Source organism: Typopeltis vanoorti, chromosome 1, assembly GCF_054136105.1.
Source record: "Typopeltis vanoorti isolate ZY-2024b chromosome 1, IOZ_Tvanoo_1.0, whole genome shotgun sequence".
NCBI classification, from domain to species: Eukaryota; Metazoa; Arthropoda; class Arachnida; order Uropygi; family Thelyphonidae; genus Typopeltis; species Typopeltis vanoorti.
Genome location: NC_143549.1, coordinates 189,953,515 through 189,976,709, shown reverse-complemented (window position 1 = coordinate 189,976,709; position 23,195 = coordinate 189,953,515). Strand labels below are relative to the sequence as shown.

The following is a 23,195-nucleotide window of genomic DNA, read 5'->3' as shown; positions in this document are numbered from 1 at the left end:
CATGCTTACTGCAGATGATACCAGCAAGTTTCACGATCTTATTGCTTCAACAATTCAAGACATAAAATAAGAAGCCATGTTACCATACTAAGCTTCCATTCAGAAACCAATGCAACATAAATGGCATTTGCAGGCTCACTGAACAATGCAATTTTGACCGCAAGAAAACTGTCAGGTTTCATTTTGGGCCCACAATCTCATGGAGAGATGGAATGAAAACTTCCTGTGCTTAATAAAAGTGACATGCAATACCATGGCAAGCTGATCAGGGTATTACATGCCATTCAAGTGTAATCCACCTGCAAGTACAAATCCTTTCTACCATCAAAAACATTCCATACCTCAATATAATGCACCCCCATTTCTCCTGCACAGTCTGCACACTGAATTCATATCAGCCATGAACAACAAGTCAGAACGCACCAACCCAACATCACATGTACAAGCCCAGTCAGATCTGACCTATGCACAGTGAGAAAAAAAGGTGGCAATTAAGAAAAGAACTGAAAGATAAATGTCAAAATCGAAAAAGAAACATGAACAATCAATTACAAATAAGGGATACTAATGAGAAAATTAAACTCTGTAAACAACCGGTGTGAAAACCTGATCTCAAACACTGCACAAGAAACATGTGGAATACATGCAGCAAAAAAAAAAAAAAAAAAAAAAAAAAAACCCTTTCTTTTAGTGTTTCACAGTAATCAGCATTCATTTCAGAAATTATGGACTTTACAACCGTGTTATAAATAACCATTTATAACAAGTTTTTTTAGCGTTGATGATCTGCTCCAATGAACAAGTGCTGAAAGATGAATTTAAAGTTATCAGCAATACTTTTTCTAAAAAATGGTTCAGCCAAAACACTATTAACAAAATTCTCTACAAGACCTCAATAAAAAACAAAGATAAACCAGACTACAATAAAACTATAATCATTCCTTACATTAAAGGGACATCAGATAAAATAAACAGAATACTACAGTAATACAACCTCAAAGCCACCTTTAAACCTCCTGCAAAATTAAAATGTTTACGCAACTCATCCAAAGACCCACTCCCTACGCTGGCCCGCCCTGGAGTATTTATTGCACCTGTAATCTACCATATATAGAGGAAACAGGACACACAATTCCTATCAGACAAAAGGAACATAAACGACACATTAAATATAATAACTATGGTGAAGCTGGCCTTTCTGATCATGCTTTGAACAGTTTACATAGAATTGACTGGAAAAGCACCAGTTGTTTACATCACACCAAAACATGGTATAAACACAAATTTAAGGAAGCCTGTGAGATTCTTATCAACCACCCTAATCTGAACAATAATGATGGTCTAAAAATTCCAAGCATATGGAAGGCACATATTCTACCCACAGAACCTTTCTCTCTAAGAGTTAACTATAAACAGGACTGTAGATAATCCAGAATCCTAAATCTAATATAACAATTGTAATGTTAAAAATAGAACATCTTTGTTAATGTAAGAAAACTATCTATAAGAAAGAATGTTTCTCTCATGTAATCTTAAATAGAATTTAGCTATGATGTAGTTTCTAAATAATTAATTAATTTGTAATTTTATCTGTATTTTTTTTTTTTTTCACTAGAGGTCATGCCAGTAGAATAACTGGTGATCAAATCGTTTCTTTAGCTTACTGTGTGAAATGTAACTCAGCTTGTCCTTGTATATACTCCAGATGATGACCTTAATATGAAGGTCGAAACGTTGGGAAATTAAATTAGTTATTTATAACATGGTTGTAAAGTCCGTAATTTCTAAAATGAATCTTCCAGATCCATTTCACAAATATATGCAGCCTCAGTTCTAACTTCAATTATGATCACTTCCACCTTCTGTCTGCAAAAACTTGACCTACTTTTTCTAACAGAAACTCAAATCTCGACCTGCTCAAACACTACCCATCTCTGCTTTCCCACTACATACTCTTTAACTCCTTTCATCTCAGAGGTGGATCTGTGCATTATGTTTGTTCCGATATACCATGTTAGAAATTATCCAACCTGGAATTCCCAATTTTGACCTCCTTTGGCTAAAAATCACCCTGCCTCATTCTATCCAATTCATATGCTGTCTCTACTGCTCTCCTAATTCCAACAACCACCCTGAACTCTTCAATCACTTTTCCTTAAATGTTGATTTTCTCCAAATAGTTAAGTCACCTTGCTCATGGAACTTCAATGTCCACAACACTAGCTGGCTGCCTGCTTCGAATTGTGCAGATTAAGCAAGTAGAGAGGCCGAGACTTTTGCTCACACAAATTTGACGGTCTGATTGGCCGAGTAGTTAGTGTATCTGCTCTCCAGCCAAAAGGCTGCAGGTTCAAATCCCACCATGGGCATGGATGTTTGTGATTGTTTGTGAAAATACTAGTGGTGGTGGGTGGTAAATGGTGTTGGTGTAGTTGCAGTTCATTTTAGTTGGCGGATTGAGTAGTGGAGACAGAGAGCTGTAGAGTAGGTGCCCTCCCTCGATGAGTCTTCGGACTCCCTGGAGTTTTATATAATAATAATAATAATAAAATTCGTCTAAATGCCCACCAAAATATCAGATAATCCCAACCACTCCCCCAAACACTTTGGCCCTCCACCAATAACCTGTCTAAGTACACCGTGAATGTGGTCTGCCTTCAAGGCAGTTCAGACCACAATGTAGTGCAAATCTCTTCCCCCCCATGGAGCAATACATACACAAACACTCACAATCCATGCATTACATGGCATCACCAGAAAGCTAAGTGGATCTTCACAACTTCTAATCCTCAATTTCCCTGATCAGATTACTGTTTCCACTCACCTGAACCCAAACCTATGTGCAGAAAGAATCACCAAAATAATACTTATCAGCATGGAAACATTTATTCCCTACTCCACTCTAAATTCTTGTCCCCTATCTAAGCCTAGGTTCTCCCACAGGTGTGCCTAGGTTGTACAAAAGAAGATTTAGGCAAAACTCGATCTTCCTGTATAGCCTATACCAAAGCCCAAAACAGTTGTAAGAAAATTATCACCACATTGAAAACTGATTTTGAAAAAGCTAAAAGCAAGAAACTTGCATCCTGCCCAAATAGCAGACATGCTTTCTGTGCTCTAGCTAAAGCCTTAACTTCTGCCCAACACTACTACACCCAGATGGTACTACTGCATCATCACCCATAGAAAAAGCCAACCTCCTGGCTTCCTACTTCTCCTCGCTAAATCTTGCACAGCTGACCATGGTAAATGTCCTCCAACCATCCAACACTCAATGCCATGTTTTGATCTTTCACCAGAAAGAGATCAGAAAAATTTTGCTCAAACTGGATATTAAAAAATCTCCTGGCCCTGATGACTTCCCTCCAATTGCTCTTGGGGGGAAGCTACTTATGCTACCTATTTACGCTTTCTTATTCCACTGGTATCTATCCTACAGTCTGAAAACTAACCCATATACAATATATTCCTAAGGAGGGTAACAAATCTTTACCTTCGAACTATCATCCAATTTCTCTCACCTCAATTCTTTCTAAAGTAATGAAAAGAACCATCAATGGCTGACTCTTACACTACCTTGAACAACTCATCTAATAAATGACTGACAGTACAGATTCCATCACTGTCAATCAACACGGGATCTGCTATATCTCATATGGGATACATACTAAATCAAGTGAAGTGAAGTTATTAGTCTCTATATACAAGTAGCTCAGAGATGTGAATATATTTCACATACAAAACATCGTTTTGCTTCCTTGGGTAAAGGATTAAAACAAATTTTAACTTTTGATGTATAATAGAACCAAGATAAAAAAAACTTTCAACATCTTTCTCTCATCCAGAGATTTTTATTAATAAGGTTTAGCAACTTTTAGCTACTTGTATATGAGATATATATGACTTGTGCATTACTTCAACCATGGTATCTCTCTCCCAGGTCTGGCTCCCACTAATTTTTTTTTTTTTTTTCTTCATCAGGTGAAATGCTACAACCTACTAAATTAACTGCCTTGCCTATACAAATATTTCATGTGAAGAATTTTAAAAAAAATTACCAACTGACACTTTTGAGGAAAAAAAAAACAGTAAGTTACATTCAGGTTTTATTTAGGTAGTATTTCTGTGATAGAATAATATCTTACTGGAAACAATAAGTATGCAATGTTATCCAAAGTTAACAGCAATTATACATTTATAATAAAGATTTAAAAATGGCTGAATCATCCAAAAATGATTAAATTTATTTAAGTGACATTTATAATTTTACTGACTTAGTAGTTTAATTACGGCTGAATATTGGACTTTAGTGTTCAGCCAAAGTTAATAGGAATCTGAGTCACATTCATGAAACATTGTGAGCAATACAAGAATGCATAATCTCTCAATCTTTCAGGATTTGTATGAAAATCAATTTTGGTTTTTAAAAGTAAATATTATAGTACTGTATTTCTAATGTGAGTTAATTTAAACTTTAATCCAATTAAATTTCTGTTTGTGAAGTTAGCTCTGAAGTCAGAATATAAATCTGCTGTTAAAATATTTACGTATATTTACGTACGAAATATTTACATATAACATGTATAACCGTAAAGAATAACATGTAAGAAAGTTTTAAAGTGAATAAAAGTTGAGCAGCTCTCAGATGTGAACTGTAGACTAAAATACAGAAAGATTATTGAAAAGAAAATGAAAGAATTTGAGAACAGGAATCAAACCTTGGAGATTCAGTGGCAAACTCTGAAGAAAACATTGATTGATTCTGCCAGAGAGGCATGTGGTGAGGTTGTGTGCAAGGATAAAAAAAAATCAGAACTCCCTGGTGGACACAGGAAGTTAAAGAGGCAGTGAAGGAAAAGAAGAAAGCATATCAAAAGTTCCTGGCAAATAAGTCAGCTTTTACTCTTACAGAATACAGAGACAAATGTAAGAAAGCTAAACAGTGTGTAAAACTAGCTAAACAAAAGTCATGGGAGGACTTTGGCAAGAATATAGAAAATAAATATCAAGAAGGTGGCAAAATATTCTGGAGGTTGTTGAAGAAGCTTAGGAATGGAGGAAAGAGTACTGTAAAAGGAGTTAGAGATGATAAAGGTGACATGAAAACAGGAGAAAAAGATATCCTTGAAGTATGGAGTAATTACTTTGAAAAACTGCTAAATGAAACAAGCAGTGATGACAGCATAGTGATAAAAAACACTGACCAAGCATGCAGTCAGGAATACATATCCATACTTGAAGTAGAAAAAGCCATCAAAGGCTTGAAATGTGGAAAGGCAGCAGGAGTAGATGATATTCGACCAGAAATGCTGAAGTATGGTGGTATAAGAGTCTTACAGTGGCTGCACTGCATAGTTCAGAAAGCCTGGACTGAGGGACAAATTCGCGATTATTGGAGTAGAGCTCTCATAGTACCCATATATAAAAAGGGAAATAAAACTGAATGTGAGAATTACAGAGGTATTTCCCTACTGAGTGTTCCTGGCAAGATCTATGCAAGTATACTTGAGAAACGGTTAAGAAGAATTGTGGAAGAAAAGCTTGGTAAAGAACAAGCTGGATTCAGGCCAAATAGAGGCTGTCAGGATCAGATCTTCACTTTACGACAAATAGTCGAGAAAGTATGGGAATATAACAAAGATCTGTATTTAAGTTTTGTCGATTTGGAAAAGGCATATGACAAGGTGCCAAGAGAGAAGCTATTCAATATGCTGCAGTTGTATGGTGTCAATGGGACATTATATCAAGCAATATTTAGTCTTTATTTGAGTAGTAAGTCAGCAGTTAGAATTGAAGGAAGTACAGGAAGATGGTTTAATGTTAAATCTGGTGTGAGACAAGGATGTACATTATCCCCTCTGTTCTTCATTATCTATATGGATCACATTATGAAGGAATGTGGTATTAAACCTGATATCAAAATTGGAGATGTTAATATCAGCTCTTTGCTTTATGCGGATGATGTTATACTTCTAAATAAATCCGCTACAAGTCTACAAGATTCTCTGACTAAATTGAATAGCTGTTGTAATAGATATGGTATGAAGGTCAGCAATAAAAAGACAAAGACAATGAAAATAGGCAGAATCATTGAAAATGTCAACTGTGTTGTGAATGGAGAACCTGTGGAACAAGTAAAACATTTCAGCTACTTAGGCACGATTTTTACTGAAGATGGTAAATTAAATATAGAAATAGACAACAGAATCAGCAAAGCTGGTATGATGGGAAGTCAATTGAATAAATTCATATGGAATAAGAAAGAAATTAGTCGGAACACTAAATTAGCTGTATACAAGACGGTGTTCAAACCAGTTTTAACTTATGGATCTGAGAGCTGGGTCAGAAGTAAAACACTTGACCAAAGACTAGAGACCGCAGATATGAGAGTCCTGAGAAAGATTAGAGGCGTGAACAGATGGCATCAATGGCAATATCATATTAAAAATGAGGATATTAGGAAAGAACTTGACATTGTCAGCATCCAGGAATGCATTAGCAGAGCTAATCTCAGGTGGTATGGTCACTTAAATAGAATGGGAGAGGAAAGATTAGCAAAACAAGTGTTTTCTGCCAGGTTGGCAGGAAAACGACCCAGAGGAAGACCAAGATATAGGTGGATTGATACGGTACAAAGCGCCTTAGACGACAGAAATATAAGATCTGATAATGTTGGAGTCTTGACAAGTAACAGACTGATTTGGAGGAAAATTGTAGATAGGAAGTTAGTAATGATGTAATTTTTTCATGTAGTACTGTCATATCCTGAACACCCCTTGAGGGTACATGGCAGGAATTTGATGATGATGATGATGATATTTACGTATTAAAACTTATCACTGTGGTTAGTATGTATGTTATTTAGTGATTAATTCACCACAAGTTTCATTGTATAAAAACATCTTATTCCTTCATGGGGAACTGACAGCACAGAAGACCGACTTACTAGGCAAACTTCAATTAAAACAGGGTAAGCTACGTGCTAGAATCTCTTTTTTAAAAAAGTGCAGATACGATAAACTCATTCCAACTTTTGCAAAACTAAAAGAAGTCATAAAATCTCCAGGTACTCATAAAATCCATCAGAAAGCAAGCCATTCCTTACTACTTAATCAGTTACGAGTTTCTAAGCATGAACTGGCAACAAATAATTTAAAAATCATGGAACTAGAAGCAGAATTATCAAATACGTCAAATCAAGATCTGCTACAATTGATTATAAGTGTCTCAAAAAATTTGGGGATAAAAGCAATATTAATCTACATAATAAATACCTTAACTTGCTAAATCGATCTAAGAAGATCCCTAACAAATTACCGACAGAAAAATGGGTAGTCAATTTATCTAACCATCCACTAACAAGAAACGAATTAAATGTTCTAGCAAGAGGTCATAAATTTGCGATTTCACCTAAATGTTTCCCATACATGCAATTTACAGACATAGGATAATAGTTGTAGTGGTAGGTGGGCGGCAGATGGCGTTGATGAAGATGATTCGTAGTAGAGATTCGGTGTAGTGGTTGAGACAGTTGTAGGTGTCCTCCGGCGATGAGTCTTCGGACTCCTTGGAGGTGTCAGGAATAATAATAATAATAATATTTAGATTTCATACATAACATAGAGAGAAACATCGGCCATCTTTCCAGTATTGAAGCCGACAGTTTCAAGGTAGCAAAAATAATCTATGATGCCAAACCTTCGGACTTAAATATCCCACCATCAGAATTGAAGGCTCTTACCTCCTTAAAACGTAATAAAAACATAATCATTACCAGAGCTGACAAAGGAAATACCACTGTGGTTCTTGATACCAATTCATATGACTGAAAAATGAATTTACTACTCCGAGATCGTAATACTTATGCCAAACTGGATTATGATCCTACAAAACGTCAATTCAGGAAACTAAATAAGTTACTTGATGAAACCTCCTCCTTAGATGAAGAAACAATTAAAAAACTCAAGACATACCATGCTAGACCTCCTAGAATTTATGGCTTACCTATGCTTCACAAGGTAACACATTCGCTGCCAACTACGAGTATACTCGTAGTTGGTATATGAGCATCACAAGCCGACTACGAATATACTCGTATGACGCTTACCGCCGGCAACGAGATTACCCGTACTGACCGTGAAGAAGTGAAAATGCTTGGCGTACGGTAACAAACTATGCCCAAGTAGCGTGACAGCGAACGTGTTAATGTTCCACTCAGACCCGTCGTAGATTCTATTAGCAGCCCAACTTACAAGTTATCAAGATTCTTATCTAACCTTCTCCGTTCTCACATATTCCACTCAGCCTCTTCAATCAAAAATTTCACAAAGTTTCACGCAAAAATAAAAGACATTCAAGTGTTAAAAACTGACATGCTAATTAGCTTCAACATTGTCTTCCTCTTCACTAACATTCCCCATAAAGAAACAATAGAATTATTAACTCAAAAATTTCTGTCTGATATAGTTGAATTATTCAAATTTGTTATTACATCCGGTTACTTCACTTGGAAAGGGAAAATTTACAAGCAAGAAGAAGGAACAGCAATGGGGTCTCCTTTATCACCAAACTTAGCAAACCTGTTTCTAGAACACCTGGAAGAAAAAAATTTCACTTTTGAACCCGAACCAAAAATTTGGCAATGATTTATCGACGACGTTTTTGAGGTCTGGGATCATCCCGAACATGAATTACACTTGTTTCTAGATAAAACAAACCTTCTTCGCCCTAGCATCAACTTTACGCACTAGAAAAAGAATCTCCACAGGGTATCTCCTTTCTGGATTTACACATTCAAAGAAAAGAAGACGGTTCCATCGCCACGTCTGTCTATCGCAAGCCTACATTTTCAGGTCGCTACATTCACAATTCTTCCACTCATCCATCTCAGAAATTTGGCATCAATAAATCACTAGTTACCAGAGCACACAAATTCTGATCCTCTGAAGAATCACTAAACCAAGAACTAGAAATAATCAAAAATACAGCCATACTAAATAGATAATCTTAAAACAACTCAAAAAATCATCAGTCACTTCTGCACAAAATCATCAGTCACTTCCGCATCAATCTAGACAAGAAGAAGCCCATAGAATTCCAATACCTTATGTCAAAGGCATCTCTGAACGTCTTTCAAAAACTATGAAGAAATACAATTTTGCCACTACTTACAAACCCATCAACCAGATCTATAAATTGTTACCTTCTGCTGAAAGTTTATTTTTCACTTGATTAGAGTATAATAAATTTAGTTTAATCCTTTATCCAAGTTTGAGCAAACAACTAGGTTTGCACCTGAAAGTATCTTCAGGACTAGGGTCTGGGTGTTGTACCACCTTACCCTAGTCCTGAAGAAACTTTCAGTTATGCAAACCTTGTTGTTTGCTCACACTTGGATAAAGGATTAAACTAAATTTATTATACTCTAACCAAGTGAAAAATAAACTTTCAACATCTTTCTCTAAATCCAGAGTAATTTATTAAAAAAGGGTGGCACACCATTTGGCAACTTCTATAGGTAGAGATGACCTTGCTAATGCTTCTGCCTGTATCGCCACTTGGGCCTGGCTCCCACCGAAGAGACCTCAATAAAGGTTGAAACTAGTCTGGGTAGTGGCCCTTCCCTTAATGCATAACATTAGACATATCCACAAGGAGATGTGTTTTGCATTATGGGAGATACTGAGATAGGAGTGTTGGTAGCTTGTTCCACCTTTGCAAGGAGTTGCCCTGGTGTTGTACCACCTTACCCTAATCCTGAAGATACTTTCAGGCGCAAACCTTGTTGTTTGCTCACACTTGGATAAAGGATTAAACTAAATTTATTATATTATGTTACCTTCTCCTAAGGACAAACTCTCACCTCGGATGTTACCTGACATTTATGAGATCCCATGCTCCTGGAATTTGTCTTACTTTGGATAGACAGGTAGATCTGTTCAGAAACGCATCTCGGAACATCAAAACCACATTCGTCTTTTCAAAATGCAGAAATCTGGTCTCTCTCAACACGGAGTTGAAAACCCAAACCATAGGATCCATTGGGAAAAGTCAAAACTTTTACATAGATCTTTATATAAACATGAATTTATATAAAGAAAGTGCTGAAGCCCTACTACACAGATCAAATTTAAACCGCAACGATGTTCTTACTATTCCTAAAGTATGGGAAATTGTCATACAAAATTTTGTAAAATAGTCTTTTTATATATGTTATTTAAAAAAAAAATTTTTTTTTTGTTCAGTTATATTTTAATTTTACTATAACATGTTACTGCAAGCATACTGAGATTCCATTGTAATCATGTGCCCTAACTGTATGTTATTCCTAGTATTGTTTGAATTACTGTACTGAGGATGTCCCAAGATACTTGGGATGAAATATTTACATATTAAAACTTATCACTGTGGTTAGTACATGTGTTTTTTAGTGATAAATCTGCTGTTAGCTTCCATTGTAATTCACTCACATCCATATCATTTCTCTTTTCCACAAACAATCACAGAATCATCTTACATAGTGTGATCTGTGACTAACACAAAACACAGATCGTTACATATGATACTTAAACTAATATAATAGAAATTATTTTTGAAAACATAAAATATGATATGCACTTTTACATTACACCAATATTTTAATGAAAGATGATTAACAAATTTAGCATTTAACTATTTGAATATCTATCACTCACCTTCTTTGTTTGGTCTTGTCAGGCTTACTCTTCCTTTGAAAAATTTTTCTTTAAAGAAAAATTTTTCACACTAGACTCACAAGTGGAGAAAACTGGCTTCTTATCTTCCTTCAAGGTTTAAACAACACTTAGTTTGAACATGATTACATTTTTTATTACAGTCTATGTATTTACCTTTCTGAACTTCTCCACTTAAGTTCTTGTTGATTTTATCATAGGGAGAATTTTGATTGCCACACTTATAAAGTGGTAATGTCCTTTTAGGGCAGAGGTTCTGTTCTCCGTCACTAACTTCTAGCCTCAGTTGTCTACCATCTTGGTAATCTGTTCTTTTAGTCCTTCTTTTGTGATCACTCATTCTTTTGTATCTCCACTGATTTTCCAAATTTCTAATTTTACTACTTAAGGGAGTTACCTTGACAAAATTTACTTTAACTATTTGTTGTTTATTAGTGCCAACATCTGAATTAGGCATGGATATTTGTTGTTGTGATGGCTCATTAGTATCTTGTAGTGTTTCAATCTGACATAGCACATCAGAATTCACATCACCATCTTTTTTAGTTAATTGACTTACAGATGACTTTTCTTTAGTAGATGGTCCCAATTCATATGGCAATTTAAACTGCTTTGTCTGGTGTCTAGTCCTATCATAATCATGATTTCCATTTCTTCTGGTATATCTCTTCTTGTTCATCAGGGATACTTCCCTCTTAGAAAAATTACAGGAGAATTGATACCTTGCTAAGAAGTTTGTTCCTAAAATAATGTGGGAGCTTAAGTTGGATGTCGTGGGGACAACAAGTAAATCTTGCCACACACACAGTCCAAATTCTGGTAAGTAAATCCTTGCATGAAGTTTCTCATATGCCATGAAGCTTGAGTCAGAGATAGTATTAATTCTTACAGGTTCTCTCAGCTTGGCAGTGCTTTTCCATAATTTGTTCTTTAAGGTTAAGAAATAATCCATTCTGATGGTAGAGGCATTGCATCCTGTATCTAATAAGATGTCACATTTAGAGCCCAGGATATCTCCTCTAATTCTCATCATTCTTTCATTAAGTGCTTGGTGTTTCTGAATTCTATTATTTCTTCTGTAGGGTATGTATCCAAATTTTGAGTCCCATCTGCTATCAGAGTAGTTTTCCTTGTTATGGAAACAATTCCTGGCATAATGTCCAACTTTGTTGCAATTATAACATTTTGGAGGATCTCTTTGTTTTGTCTCTGTCTTAGATTGAGGGATAATAGACATCTGTTGTTTAACATTATCTAGCCCTTCAATTACCTTATCTAGACTAGTTAAAATGGGTTGACTTTGTTTTTCCACTTCATGTTTAATTATCTCATTAATTTTATCAGTTGTGGGGTTTTGGTTTTCTTGAGACTTCAAAGTGATAGCTGATAATTGTCTCACAACCTTATTAAGACTATCCATTATTGGCTGATTTAACTTATTTACTTCCTGGTGAATTAGAGTTTTCACTTCTGTCATCAGCCTTTTGTCAAATTGTTCTTTACTTTCAGTTATGCAATTAATACTACTTGAACTTTCTCCAATATTCTTTCCATTTCCTTTTTCATCCTTATTTTTCTTTTCAACTTCAGATTGGTTCAAGGAACAACCAGTCTTATTTACAACATTAACAAGACCTACACTGGGTGAGGGATAAAGGTCTCCTAACATTTGTTCTTTTTCCTTGACACTTTTGAGACACTCTTCTAAGGTGGAAATTTTCTTCTTATAGGATGTTTCTCTTAATTCTTGCCTAACACCTTGTCTAAATTGTTGGAATACAGCCCAATCTAAGTGTGGTTTATCCTCATTAGTCACATTTAAACTGTTGGCTAGTGTGTCAACAAACGATTGTGAAAATCAGTAACAGTCTCTTTATCTTTTTGTAAGACTTTCTGTAACTTCCATAAATTTGGGCCTATACTTCTTAATTTTGAGAACTGAGAAATAAGATTGTCTTTAAATTTTTGATAATCTAATGTTTCTTTTAGCACTGGAGATGAGTACAAAAAAGTTTTTGCCTTGCCAATTAATTTGCTTCTGAGTAAAATTAACAGTTGAAAATCTGTCCAATTAGCTATTTCTCTAAGTTTTTCAACATAAGTAAAAAAAAACAGTACATTATCTGATTCTTCACCTGAAAACTGGGGAAAAATCTGTTGTGGGTTTACTGTACGAAAAAATTCACTATCTTCCATTTTAGAACTAGATGAAACAGCCATATTACTCTATTAACAATAACTTTAAAAAAAAATAGAATCCTAAAATAATTTCTCTGTTTGCCTGATTCTAGTTTACAACCAATTCACTTGATTCACTTAATTTATCTTTAAATTCTTTTTACTATTACAAATGTTAATACTTAATATTACAATCTTTATTAGTGAATTCAAATCCTGTCGACTGCACCATTTTGTTGGATCCTACTTCTTAATTTATACTTTGGATCCAACATGTTAGTCACTATGATGTTCTTAAACAAAATTATAAGTTGCTAGTTGATTTCTAATTCAATATAGGGAAAATTTATATTTATAGACTGCGCCACTCTATATCTGAATTAGTTCAAGAATTGAAGAAAAACCAACTCACAAGTATCCTCTTTTATATGATGTTATTATATATACTGGCTGAGTATATTTAACTTACTTAATTTTCCCGCTTTGGTTCGAATATTTTATGAATGTTGCAGTAAAAGAGATTCAGGCAAAATACAACTTTTCATTAACAAAAACAAACATTTAATTTTAAAATTATAAATTTTACACTTAACTTCAAATCAGTAATTAAGATATCACAATCACTTCAGCTTCTCCGATAAGTACAATCAAACTCTGACAAGATAAATCTGTTATCTCTATATCACAGTCTCTTCACAGTTCCTTAAGTTCCAAATACAATAAAATTTTGTAGTAATACCTCTTCATAAACAGACACTTTTAATTTTACACTTTTTTAATTCTCCGCGATAGTTACTGTTAACATCAGGGAATTCTAAGATGAAACTCACACACTTCTCTGAACAGAAATATTAAAGTTGGAATAATCTTACCGTTAAGCTTCTTCCTTCATCAACATACACACAAACACTTTTTATAACTGTAAACACTTTTAACAATAAACAGCACTCATTAAAATAAATCTAGCATTAACTGAATTAATTTACGGGCACAATACATATAATCAGATGTTCTTATATGAAGCACTACTGATTACTCTTAAATTAGGGCAATACACAATAATTCTTTAACTTGGGGTTTTATATGTACAGATGTTCATTCCTCTGGCATTCAAATAATTCTTTAGGCACTATAATTCTAAACACCGCTATTATTAAACACAACCCTGTTGCCTCTATTTATTCTCTAGTTACTTCTTACTATGCTTCACGTTTCAGCGTGTCCTTGAAAGGTCGGCCCTGAAAATAAATCTCAACTAAAATATCGCTAGTCATTCAGTAGTCACTCAGCTATCTTCCGTTGCTTTATTTGTTATTCAGAAACTTATTAGCTAACTTCTTCTCAACTTGTAGACTTTATTTAGTTGCTTGAGTGACTTGTCGACTCGCTATTATCGCACTGTGATTGCCGAATGCCCGATTCCAACCTAATGCCAATCCTTCTCTCCCTAATAAATCTCTAAACTCTAATTAATAATTCCAGCGTTCGTCGCTTATATATCTGTTTTTCCCCCTAAATTGCTCACGTCATTTCTTTCTAAAACTCTTTTCAATAAACCTCACGTGGTGTTCCAAAACGTGCTCGCTCACTTACATACGTTTCCATGACAACAAAACAAAATATAATAAAATTGAGCTATTGCATAACGTTAAACTTTCACAAACGGGAATAAATAAAGAATATTTATATTTCAATTAATGCGCAGTTAATTTATCAGATACAAATTCCTATAATATTGACATAACAATAAATAAAATAACTTATTAATATTTAATACAGTCTTTTCATTATTCATACATATATCTTTGATTAAATAATCAAATATTAGACAAAATTAAGGTAGTTATATGAATATTCAATTTTAAAATAAGTTGTTTACATTAAATAATATTTACAATTGTAGCCTTTGTGATGGAAGATCATGTTGGATTCTGAAGCAAGTAATAATTACTTTAATCTCTACATAATCAGAATCCAACACTTACATATGATACTTAAATTAATATAATAGAAATTATTTTTGAAAACATAAAATATGATATGCACTTTTACATTACACCAATATTTTAATGAAAGATGATTAACAAATTTAGCATTTAACTATTTGAATATCTATCACTCACCTTCTTTGTTTGGTCTTGTCATAGTTAGTCCAGATGGCCAAGGTGAATTAAAAAGAGAATATGTGCTTGTTCCAAGGTCAGTAATGGCAGTGGTTACAACTGGTGATGAATTCTGTATAGGTTGTGTGCTTGTCTGAAGGGTTGGGTTAGCTTGTCCTACTGCTCTTCCCACAACCTGAAAAGTAAGAAAGTGATTTCTTTCAGCAAAACAGATTTACAAAACTCGTTTATTTCTTGGTATTTTTATCACTTAAAGTGTACTTGGAATGGTATTATGTTCTTATACACTAATGTACAAAACTTAATGAACAAGTACACATGGTTTCAATTATTAACTAAAGAAATTAAGCTACATATAGTAGAGATTTCTGAGTCTTGGTCTAATGATGATCTTGATATTGAAGTGTATTAGGTAATTAAGATGTCATCTTAATTACCTAATACACCTAATACTCCCCATAGGTAATTAAGATGTCATCTTAATTACCTATGGGGAGCATGTTACTGCTTATTAGGGAAAATTTAGACAATGAGATCAACAATGCATAAGACAAGAATTGAGGAGTTTAAACAATACTGTATTTCTCTGGCTAAGGAAGCAGAGATAATATTGGGGACCTGTTACTTTAAAATATAGGGAAAAACAAAATATTGTTAAAAAGGTCTTTTAATATAGGAGATAATGAACAGAAGAATGAAAGCATTGATAATCCAGTAGATGGTAAATTTTTGAGCAACTCTGTGATAGTTCTCTAAAACAACATGTTTGTGAACCCATCTGAGGCACAGGATCTTTGATTTCATAACAAAAGGAATTAGTGGACTATTTTAATTAACTGTAACCTTTCTGTGACAGTTGATCTTGGAAAAGTGATTAAAGCTAATGGAAGAAATGATAATTAGAAAACATCGGGAAAAAAAAAGGAAGCTAACTGTGAGGGTATGATAAGAGAACTAAGAAGTGCACTGGTGTCCAAAACCTAAGGACAAACACTATTTCTGAATATTACAACTGCAAATTCAGATGAATCAGCTTTATGGTGTTGTGGCCCCGTTTTTTCTTTACACTAACATTTACATTTAGAACTCAGAAAATTGTCCAAAAGAGTCACGTGGTACCTCCAAGCATAAGGGTTGTCCCTGAATAAAGGTAACTCTGCATGGATACTTCTGTGGAATTACATCTCCTATAACTTTAGGAATATTTATTTTATACTGTGCCACCTAAGGTAATTATATTAAGTTGGGAAGTCTTAATCAGGAGATGATTCCAGAGATCTACAATATTAACTCTATGGACTGCAATCGTGGCCTAAAACCTCCTAACCCTTTTGTTTCCCGCCTAGGTTTGTATGCTAATCTTTTCGTAGGCGGTCCAACGGATTCTATCATGCAGAAAACACAAATTCTCAAAATTTAACATGGATTTAATTGACACACAAATATAATTTACAACTCATATAAAATTCATACTAAGCACTAATTATTCCTTATACAAGAACATCATTATTAGTTAAAATTAGCACATAGGTCCATTCATGTGGCAAATTTCTACAGTCTGCACATAGACAAATTTTTCTTCTTTGGGAAACAATTATTCCCCACAAATCAATACTACACTTTCTTCCATTATTTCAATGATATACTCATTCATTCAACGTTAATAACACATCATGATATATCAACTAAAACTCTCTCTCTCTCTCTCTCTTACACCTTATGCAATGCCATAGCCAGTTCGTAATTCATTTACCAAGTTCTCTGTAGGATATATCAAGCATTCCTTTTCTTAGCATGCTACTGTCCTAGCATGAAACTTTCCCGTTATCAGAAACACACGTTCCCCAATGTCTCTGGACCCTTCCTATAACAAGTTTGAAACCCACACACACATAAAAGGATAAAGAAATTGTAGCGATACCATTCACCAAGGCTTTCACACAGTATTTTGTAGTTCCCTGATGACTTCTGGCTGAATCGTGTGTCCTACTGCTCAGACTGGTTGGCACTCATAGTGGAAGTATTCTTTCAATCCTTGTGAACTGCTTGCACCACTCTGGTATGGCTAACACCCTTCTGCTGTATCCGGACCAGGCGGGAAGTTGACTCTTCCTTCATATAATCAGGAGAATGAACCTTTGTTTCAGCCTTTCATCCGACAATTGCCAGCCTTCGTCCCTTCAAATAACTCCCTTTCCTTCCTTTATTTATAAAGTAGAAGTACACACTCAGAAGCAAGCATTTTTCTAAGGAAATTTTCCCCCACCTCCTTTTTTTTTCTTCCACCCCCCCCCTTTTTTTTCTCTTGTTAAACTGTGATACATTCAGAATTTTTTAGGAATTCTGTTTAATCAAAGTTTAACAATGGCATTTATAGCTAACAATTTCGAGTAAAAAGTACATTCAAATTTTTGAATCACATACAAAGGGTTAAATAGTAACACTCAACAGGATAAAAGGCAAAAAACTGCGATAAGCAAATTGTGTTTGAGGAAGCTCAAACACAATTTGCAAAGGAAGCAAACTTGGATGTTTTGTAATGTCTCAAAGACATGATCTAGATGATTTCATGCAGGGAAGAATTATTGGAAAGCTTCAAGAAGGCTGCAGAATTACCAATATTGCCAGAGAGTTTGGAATCTCACATAATGTTGTATCCAAGCTCTGGGCAGTGTTTTAAGCCAATGGATTGTGTATCAGATGTTCGCTAAGAGGTCATCGCCCTTGCTTTACCATGGAGCATGAAGACAGATTTTTGGTTACAACAGCAAAACGTAATCGATGCACTATGTCAGGTTAGCTTCATTCAAGCACAGATGTGCGGTATCTCGACAAACTGTGGAAAGATGTCTGTGATAAATATGCCTATATGCCCTTTAGTCTGCATCCCTTTATCCACAGCTCATCATAGAGCATGTTTCAGTGGTGTTCTATCCATAAAAATTGGACACAGAAGGCACCAATAGGCTAATGTCCTCTTTAGAGATGAGAGTCATTTTAGTCTTTCCTCCGATTCTAGATGACACTTGAGCTGGTATGAAAGTGGTACTGCATGCCATTACGAGAATGTTTTTGTTCTTGAGAGGGATAGATAAAGCAGTGCTGGGGTCATAGTGTGGGGGAGGCATTATGCTAAATGGATGCACTTCTCTATGAGTGCTGGTAAAAGGGACTATGACTGGTGAAAGATATTGCAATGAAGTTCTTCAATGTCATGTTTGGTTGTTTCATGGTGTTGTAGGTGAAGAATTCATTTTTATGGATGATGGTGCTGCCACATCACATCACATCGTACAAAGACAGATTGATGGGAATACAATCTGTAGAATCTAGCACACTACAAATAGGAGGAGAGTGTGGGAGAGGATATGACTGAGATACATAAGCTGATATTGGATTATTATCATATTAATGTGGATAGGGTTTTTCTTAGAATGGAGGAGACAGAAGGAGGTAATTTCTAGAAGCTGGATAAGCAGGAGGTAGTGAGGAGTAGGTTTTCCGCATAGAGAGATTGGAATGTACTGCCTGAGAGTGTGGTGAATGCAAAGACAATGAATGCATTTAAGACATAGTATGATGAAGAGAGAGAGAGTGTGTGTGTGTGTGTGTGTTTTGGATCCATGGAGGTCTGATGATGATAATAAATTGAACGGAAAAGACAGAAATTAATGAATATAAGGATTTGGATATTTTGGTAGATACAGAATTTAAGTTCAGGAATCATACTAGTAAAGACAACTAGCAAACTCGGCAGATTTTATGATTTAACTAAGAAAGGAAATTAACTATACTCTTCTACAAGTATTTGATTAGGATAGTATTGGGTTATGATTTGCAACATCATTCAGCAAGATTTTTCATGATGGATTCAAGAGACTAAGTATTTAGAGAAGATTCATTAAATGTATAGAGCAGGGGTCTTCAGCCTTTCAGACAGTGCGGGCCGCATTAAAAATTTCAATGAAGCCTGCAGGTCACTAAGCTATACTGCAGTATTTAGAATCATAAGATGGTTTCCAGATTCACAAGAAACGCTGTGCACTTGATACTTGACATAAAATCCTATAAAAATAAAAAAACTCAGCTTTAAGAGTGTAGGTAGGAGTCTGGTTCATGATAAGTAAATACAATCAATACTTGCAAAAAAAAAAAATAATTTAATGAAGAAAACATTCAATTTTTACAATGTCAATGGGCAACTTGGCAATGTTTTTCCTTGACCAGCTTGTCGATGTTGGCATCAATGTTGGAAGACGCTATGCACAGAGTATTCTTGAGATGTTAGTTCGTAATCTGAGTTCTTGTCTTGGACTTCACATGTTTCATTCTGGAGAAGAACCGCTCACATAAGTATGTGCTTCCTAACAAAGCACACATCTTCAAAGCATGCCGACAGAGATTAGGGAATGCACCCTCAGAAATGTAGTCTTTGTAAAATGTAAGCAAGGGCACATTAATTAATTTTTCTCTCAAAGAGTTGTTTTGGAGTTCAAGCAGCTCCATTTGTACTGAGCTTGGCATTTCGGCAGCATTAAACTGATTGGCATTGAAAAGAAATCTAAAGAAGACTGTTGGTTACAAAAATCACTAAATCTCTCTTCGAACTCATTTTGCAACACGGCTAATTTTATAGCTTATTCATCAAGAGACGAACAGTTGAACTCAGCGAGAAGCTGAAAATGAGTTAAGTCTTTTTTTGGGAGTTGTGCCTCCCAAAGTTTGAGCTTGACCACAAAAGGTTTTGTGGTCAAACTCAATGCCGACAGAGATTAGGGAATGCACCCTCAGAAATGTAGTCTTTGTAAAATGTAAGCAAGGGCACATTAATTAATTTTTCTCTCAAAGAGTTGTTTTGGAGTTCAAGCAGCTCCATTTGTACTGAGCTTGGCATTTCGGCAGCATTAAACTGATTGGCATTGAAAAGAAATCTAAAGAAGACTGTTGGTTACAAAAATCACTAAATCTCTCTTCGAACTCATTTTGCAACACGGCTAATTTTATAGCTTATTCATCAAGAGACGAACAGTTGAACTCAGCGAGAAGCTGAAAATGAGTTAAGTCTTTTTTTGGGAGTTGTGCCTCCCAAAGTTTGAGCTTGACCACAAAAGGTTTTGTGGTCAAACTCAAACTCTGTGCACACTCTGTTTGATGTGATCAAACAGAGTGTGCACCACTTAATCTTTGGAATTGTAACCGCATATTTAGGTCATTCATATGCAACGAGATGTCGGTCACAAAGGCAAAGTCTGTCATCCACATTGGATCATTAAATTCCACAATCGGATTCCCCTTGGTTTGCATGAACTGCTGTATTTTGCTCCTTAAGTCAAAGACGCTTTTAAGAACCTTCCGCCTGGTCAACCAATGCACATCACTATAATAAACTACATCGCCGTGATCCGCTTCACACTCTTCGGTCAAAAACTCTTGGAATTGATGATGATTCACTCCTCTTTCCCTAATAATGTTGACGACAGTCACAATAACTTTCATGACATTTCTCAAATCCAATAGTTTTCGTGCAGAAATTGTACTGGTGGATTAAACAGTGGTAATGGATGAAAACTTTTCCTTCTAGTTCCGGTTCTTTCTGTAACAGCACAACAAACCCTTCATTCTTTCCCACCATAGCAGGGACACCATCTGTTACCACACCCTCGAGGTTGGTTAAGCTGAGGTCAAAACACTAGAATGTTTTCTTGGCAGCTTCAAGAATATCAGTGCCTTTCGTCATTCCCTTCATAAGTACGAGCACTAGAAGTTCTTCTGTCGCATTGAATTGCTGATCAGTGCCATGGACAAAGATAGCCAGTTGGGCTATATCCTTCACATCTGTGCTCTCATCTAAAGCAAGTGAATATGACGTAAATTCGGACGACTGTTTTTTTAAAGTTCCTTTAATGTCATTGGCAAGTTCTTCGACACATCATGCTACAGTCACTCCAGACAAACTCGGTTTTTTAAACACTTCCTTATTATTTGGACACAAAATATCCCCAGCAGTGATGAGACACATTTTCACAAACTCGCCATCCAAAAAGGCTTTTGATTTTTTAGCAATTTTTTCAGGTATTACATAACTTACTTTGACACACGCTTCGCTCTCTTACCTCTGCCTCTTAAACGTACCCTGCTAGCATTTTAAATCAATTTGGAGACGGTTTATTTTTTGTTCACACAAAGCCGCCCTTGAAGGTGATCGAAATTGGATGCATGCATTGTCTCATAGTGCAGTTTTTGTGACTCACGACAAATTAAATACACTGGCTTATCGTTGATCGGCACAAAAAAGTACAAATTGGTCCACTTTTCATTAAAAATCCGACAAGAATCACTCGATTTATGCTTTTTACTTGTAGACGCCATAGTAATGGAAGGTGAACCCAAAAAAATTATCCAAAATGGCTGTGTAACGGTTATTATCCATTGAATATGTCTCACACTAATGAAAAAGTCTGGCAATATAAAATCATAATAGGCTATGGCTGACACGGCAAACCTGGGTGTGCTTATACATGAATATCACAATGTTCAAGACTGACTGTGGATGAGATCCTCTTGTATTTATATGAAAATAACGAAGTATCGAGAACCTTCGAGATGTATCTCAAAGGCATTAGACAGCATACTCGAACGAACTACTGCTTCAGCCATCTACCTGCGACGTTAATACATTAAGTACCACTTGGCGCTGGTAGATGGCTGAAGAAGCATGTCTATTTAATATTTATTTTTATAGAATTTTATGTAAAGTATCACATACACAGCATTCCATGTGAATCTGAAAGGCATCTTACTATTCTAAATCCGCAGTATACATAGTGGCCCACGGGCTTCATTGAAATTACGTTTTATTTAATCACGTTTTAATGTTAAGTAGGTAAAGAGCTCTGCAGGTCCCCTGTGGCCAGCGGCCCATGCATTGAAGACCCTTGGCATAGAGGATACCATCACAATAGTTTTGAGAATTGATTTATCGTGTTAGTAGGAGATAAAGAGGAGACTTAATCAGAGTTCATAAGTTAGTTCAGAACATACATACATAGCACAAATAGTAGGGGCACACTTGGCTGAAAGATTGTACTAGAGAGTAATAGAAGACATAAACATACGAGGGTGGTCTGAAACGTTCTCAGCCTCGACCATAGATGACATCACTATCGGCAAGATTTTTTTTTTCTAAGTTGGTACATCTGCCATAAGCGTCCATGTGAAATTGCAAGTCATTCTATCGAGTAGTTTGTTTTATACAGCTGTCTGAAGCAAAAGTGTTGTCTGTATCCTTTGAAATGGATAAAATTGAGTATCATGTGGTTATAAAATTCTTTATAAAGGAAGATTTAATGCCAAAAGAAATTCATTTAAAGTTCATAAAAGTTTATGGGCACTCTTCTCCTCTGTTTTTGACAAAATGGGCTGCCGAGTTTAAAAGTGGCAGTACTAGCCTTGAAGACGATCCACGTGAAGGACGTCTAAAAAGTGTAACAACACCAGAAATCATCAATCAAGTGCACAATATCGTATTGGATGACCGGCGAGTCAAAGTGTGTGAAATTGCTGAGACTATAGGTATTTCAAAAGAACGTGCAGAATATATTTTGCATGAAGAATTGCATATGAAAAAGCTTTGCGCAAGACGGGTGCTGTGCTTGCTCACATCAGATCAAAAATGCACTTGAACGAAAATCTCTAAACAGTGCTTGGAGCGTTTTAACAAGAATAAAACTGATTTTGTGAGCCGATTTATTACTATGGATGTGACTTGGATTCACCATTACACACCAGAATCCAAACAGCAGTCAAAACAGTGGACAGAAGCCGGTTGTTCAGCACCAAAGAAAACAAAATCAGTTCCAAGAGCAGGAAAGGTCATGGCATCAGTGTTTTCGGATGCTAAAGGAATTTTGTTTATTAATTATCTTGAAAAGAGTAAAACAATAACTGGGGAATATTATTCCAATCTGTTAACCAGACTAAATGAAAAATTCGTGAGAAAAGACCCAATTTGCAGAATGAAAAAATCATCTTTCATCAGGACAATGCATCTGCCCACAAAGGGGAAAATTAAGGGATCTGCAATATGAATTGTTGGAACATCCACTCTACTCCCCAGATTTGGCTCCCTCTGACTTCTATCTCTTCCCAAAACTAAAACTCTTCCTCGCTGGTCAGTGTTTTT

The 23,195-nt window shown here is 35.5% G+C and overlaps 1 protein-coding gene across 2 annotated transcripts in view; it reads right to left on the bottom strand.

Moving 5' to 3' along the window:
- The window catches only part of LOC150110719 (uncharacterized), a 487,651-nt gene that overhangs the window by 43,599 nt on the left and 420,857 nt on the right, over nt 1-23,195 (bottom strand). For both annotated transcript variants that reach the window (XM_090400398.1, XM_090400407.1), the window contains one exon: nt 15,014-15,188. In XM_090400398.1, the coding sequence (XP_090256524.1) occupies nt 15,014-15,188 (175 nt within the window). The remainder of the gene's footprint in view (nt 1-15,013; nt 15,189-23,195) is intronic.